Genomic DNA, 4,976 nt, shown 5'->3' on the forward strand with positions numbered 1-4,976 from the left:
GCATACAACTTCACATTTTGAAGTTTCATCCTTCTTAGATTCTTCAATCTTTGTTATTCCTTCTCTAACCCTGTTGATTAATTCAATAAACTCATCCAAACTTATATTTTCTGAGTTTCTTTCTATTTCATCTATTAACTCTTTCTTTTTCTTCTTCTCTTCTTCATCTCCCCACCACTTCTTCTGCCAATAATCATCCTCTTCTTTGTACTCCTGGATGATGGCTTCGATATCTAGCGTTTTGTCATCAATCGCGATGTTGCCATACCTATCAAGGTAGCACTTTCTGTCTGGATCCCATCTATTTGCTCTTCTCGCTTCCAAATAGATACCAGAAAGTCTGATAATCTTTGTTTCAGCAGTCATCTTCCTGTATTGGTACTTCTGTTCCTCTGTACGATCGTCTTTCCACGGAATAGGTTCATTTTTTGCCATGAGCTTATATTTGTGAATTACCTTGTAAATTCCCTCGTGTTACCTGCAAATCAACAATCAAACAATCAGTTTAAACTGAACTGAATATGTAACCGTATGTTGATGAAACCAATCTAAGACTCGTTGTCAAAGATTCGTGAACACGTTTCAATGTTGATATTTGCTCCTTGTAAAAAACACTTCTAATCTCCCGGATTGGGCCGAATTTACAAGTGAGGCGGTGCTCTTTAAACAACAAGAATGATCTGATTGGGCTTTATGGGCTGCACAAAAGACAAGTATACAACCCGTAATGATCAGAAAGCAATATGATTGGGTTGGGCGGTGCTTGAATAACTATTGGTCAATGGTTTTAATAGTGGGCGGTGGTACAAGATTTGTAAATCACATATCAGCCGACAACTAACCAAACATGACTGGCAACACTTCACGTGCAAACACAACGGACATCACATGCAATTCTTATCACATCAATTTACGAGACTATTCTGTGCAATGACCAAATGAATACACAACCGACACCTGTTATAATATCTCAGAAAACATGTGAAGACGATGACAAATCAGCGAACCAAATTCAAACCTTAAAAGCGGACCAGAAACTGACTTAAGAGCGAATCACATGTTATAATTTTGGAGCGGTTCACACGTGACACTATAAGCGGTTCATAATGTTGTCTTATGAGCGATTCAACACTTGTTCGTATAAGCGGTTCAACCCAAATATGCCCTATGAGCGATTCAACACTTGTTTGTATAAGCGGTTCAACCCAAATATGTCCTATGAGCGATCCCAAAGCTGAAACTTGATGCGAATACGGACCGAAAAATCGCGATATCTCCAAAACGGCTTGGAGTTTCGAGCTGAAATTTGGTAGGATTGTAGATCGGGTCTAAACGCACAACATATCCAAAAATCAGACGATTTGGACCGTGAAAACCTGTTCAATTTGACGTTTTTCAGAAAAAACGTAAGAAATGAGTAGAAGATGAAGAAATCGACGAAATCGGATCAAATTCTGCTGAAATCTGGTACGAAAATGATGTGTTTGATCAAGCAATCGAGCTCCTAGCTCTGATACCACTTGTTAGGACCGGTTCCGATACCGTTCGATTGCGTAACGTACGTTCGACGTGCGGAATCCATGAACGTATGTGATCGAACACTCAATAACGTACGAGAAAACGTGATTCGATTAATATGACGTCGTGTACAATGCCGTGAATCACTTGGAGAGACTTTCTCTCTCTAGACTTTCTCTCTCTACAACTAGATCTCTAATTCTTCAAATGAGCTCCAAGTCTTCCAAAAGTCTTAACCTTTACAACTTAATAAGCTATTTATAGGCACAAGGATTATAAGGATTTCTCCTTATTTACAAGTTTGCCACCTTGCCCTTTTTAACTAGTTGTAACCTAAAATGCTTAAAATCCTTCGGTTTCTTCGATTTCTGCTACGGAATAGATTGACGGAGGCGATAGACAGATATTGCACTAACAAAAGATTATCAAATGTGTATGGTGACGGCGTTGGTGCTAAACAAGAAATACATTTTTTCTAGAATTGTTTTTCACTACATGAAAGATAATATTACTTCTTGTAGTCGAAGTTGGGTGTATCCAAGATTTGTGTAGATGATGCTGGATCATGCATATCCGAATCTGAAGAAAGACGAACAAAATGATTTAATGTTGTTGCATCACATGGATAATGAAACGTTAATCCGATTATCCAATTACACAAAGAATTGGCCAGAACCGAAGAAGACAGAGTTTTCGGATTCATCAAAGATGATAAATATGAAGATCCAGATCCAGTAAATCATTTAAAGTGGAGGAATGATGCTGAAATTAAAGAAAAAATGCAATTGATGAATTAATCAAGTTAGAAGATTTTTGTGAAACTCGAAACGATTGGTATACAAAGGTAGAAAAAGATAAGAAAAAGGGTGGAAAGAGAACTCCTACACCAAAAGTTCAAGCTGAAGAAGGATCATCTTCTTAACCACAGAAGAAACGTGAAAAGAAAGCAGTTGAAACAATGTTGGTTGATGAACCAGAAGTTGATGAGACAGAAGCTAATGTTGAAAAAGATCAAGATCCATTAACTCCTGAAACTGAGCAGTTGTTGAAAGATATTGATGATACTTTAGAAGCTGAGAAAGCAGCTAGTAAGAAAGCAGTTGATTTTGAAGAAAAGAGTTCATCTGGTGCAGAAGGTGATACGGATGATGAAGTTGATCGTTGGATCAAAGAAAACTATGATCCGAAAGATAGAGAGAAACAAAAGAAGAGAAAGAGGAGTTCAGATCCACCAGAAGATGTTCAGGTTGAAAAAACACCAGGATCAGGAGGAAGAAAGAAATCAACATCAAGAAAACGTGTCCGAACTCTAGCAGCGCGAAAGTTAAAATTCAAGCTGAAATTAAAATATATCCAAGATCCACAAGCTCAGTCTACACCAGAACCACAAACTAAACCACCATCACCATCACAAAATAAACCAAAATCACCACCATCACAACAACCATCACCACCACCACAACAACCATCACCTGATCTTTTACATTTACCAAAATCACCATCACAACATCATACCCATTCATGAAAAACCTCAAATAACTTCACCACATATCCAACAAACACAACCAATCACACAACCACCAGTTCATACTACTCCTGGATCGTCTGGTTTTGAAAATTTTCCACATATTCCAGAGAGTACAGTTCTTGAACAGCTTGATGATTTTAGCTTTGTGAATGATGATCTTGTGAAAAAGTTGCAAAAAGAAAGTGGATGAGGTGATAAGTGAGAAAAAGAAGTTAGAAGAACGTGTCAAGTCTGTTGAATCTGAGAATTCATCTTTATTGAAAAAGATTGAAGCTGATCAAGCCGACATAGATATTCTGAAAGTTCGAATAGCTGAATTGGAAGAAGAAAAGTCTCGAAGGGATGAGCAGAATGAATACTTTAAGTTGAAAAATAAAGAGTTAGAAGCCAAGAATGCTAACAAGGAACATGAAGAATATATGTTAAAGAAATTTTTGGAAGATTTGATCGGAAAGACAATTGAACAAAGGTTTGAAGAGATAGAACTTGCGGAAGTTAGAGCAAGACATGAAGCCGAAATGGAAGCTGGAATGAAAGATAAGGGTAAAGGTGTTCCAGTTGAAGATGATGTTCAAGTAACTGAAAGAGAAATTGTTCTGACTGAGCCGACAAAAGTTCCAGAATCGTCTATTCTAGATCCTTGTCCAATAACTTCAGTATCTGGTGAGATTAACGACAATGATGAAGATGATGAAGAAGATGAAGAAGACGAAGATGATAATCTGAAAGATGATGCAGTTGAAGTATATTCTGTTCATAGCGATGATGATGATGATGATGATGGAAATGATGATGCTGATCAAGGTAATTCTGGTATAAAAGTAACTGAAGCGTTACAAGAAGAGAATATTGACGAGTATCTTCAAGATGATGCAAATGAGGAACCAGAAAATGCAGGAGGAAAGGGGGAGCATGGTGATGCTGAAAATGTTGATGAGATTATTGATCAGAGGGCAGGTTTGATTCTACGTCTTGAACATGATGTAGAGGAAGGTGAGATTTTGCACACTTATACTAGAGCTGAGATCATTAAGATGATGCATATTGATGAAAGTGAGTTTAACTTTGATTTTGAAAAGGAGTTGAACGAATTTGACATCAATCATCAACCTGAATATCAGTACAAGTACGTTGAAGAAGCTGATAATTATGATAAAGTGGAAGTAGAAGACTGGAGCGATGATGATCAGAATGAGAATGTTAATGTTGATACTTCTAGCTTTCCAACTCTTGCTGAGTTTTTCAGTCAAGCAAATGAGGATGAGCTGAGAAGAAAAGTTGCTGAAAGTGTTAAAAGTAAGAGTTTTAAAGAAATGTCAAAAGAAGAACAACTTGAAGAAAGAAAGAAGTGGTCCAGGAAGGATACATATAGAAAATACAAAAGACCACTGAAGTATTACAAGAGGGATAGAGATGTTTCTCTGGGTGATATCATAAGTTGGGGTTATCTGCCACAAGTCAACGCGTATGCTATTAGAAGAGAATTTGGCATTCAGTATTTCTAGTATATTCAAGATATAATGTCTCTGCCTTGGTGGGATGTTGAAGAGTTGCCCAAAGTAAGAACGTTATCATATCCTATCAGAGTTTATGATATGCCAACATGGGGCTTGATGAAATTTGAAGCATTCAAAGAATTTCGTCATTGGAAGCCACATTATCCTAAGAAAGTCAAGAGGAAGGATCATGTTACAGGCATTGAAGAAACAATTCTGAAGATCAAGAAGCCCGGAGTTATAAAGAATATTCCATTGCCGAAGATGGAACAGAATTTTCATGAAGGGTTTGTATGCTGGGTGTATAGTTGCATGACGAACGATGCAGTAATTGTGTATCGAGTTGGGAATGATAGCACATATATTCATCTGTATGATCCGATGTGGATAGTGAATTGTTCTGCAAAGGATATTGAATTTTTGTTTGTGAACAT

General features: G+C 37.3%; 1 protein-coding gene across 1 annotated transcript; it reads left to right on the forward strand.

The window, feature by feature from the left end:
* The first annotated feature begins 2,476 nt into the window (after positions 1-2,476).
* Positions 2,477-4,551, forward strand: LOC110914397 (eukaryotic translation initiation factor 5B-like). The gene is made up of 2 exons (XM_022159352.1): positions 2,477-2,764; positions 3,226-4,551. The coding sequence occupies exons 1-2, from the start codon at positions 2,477-2,479 to the stop codon at positions 4,549-4,551; spliced, it is 1,614 nt and encodes a 537-aa protein (XP_022015044.1).
* The last annotated feature ends 425 nt before the right edge of the window (positions 4,552-4,976 follow it).

This window comes from Helianthus annuus, chromosome 1 (genome assembly GCF_002127325.2).
Source record: "Helianthus annuus cultivar XRQ/B chromosome 1, HanXRQr2.0-SUNRISE, whole genome shotgun sequence".
Taxonomy (NCBI): Eukaryota; Viridiplantae; Streptophyta; class Magnoliopsida; order Asterales; family Asteraceae; genus Helianthus; species Helianthus annuus.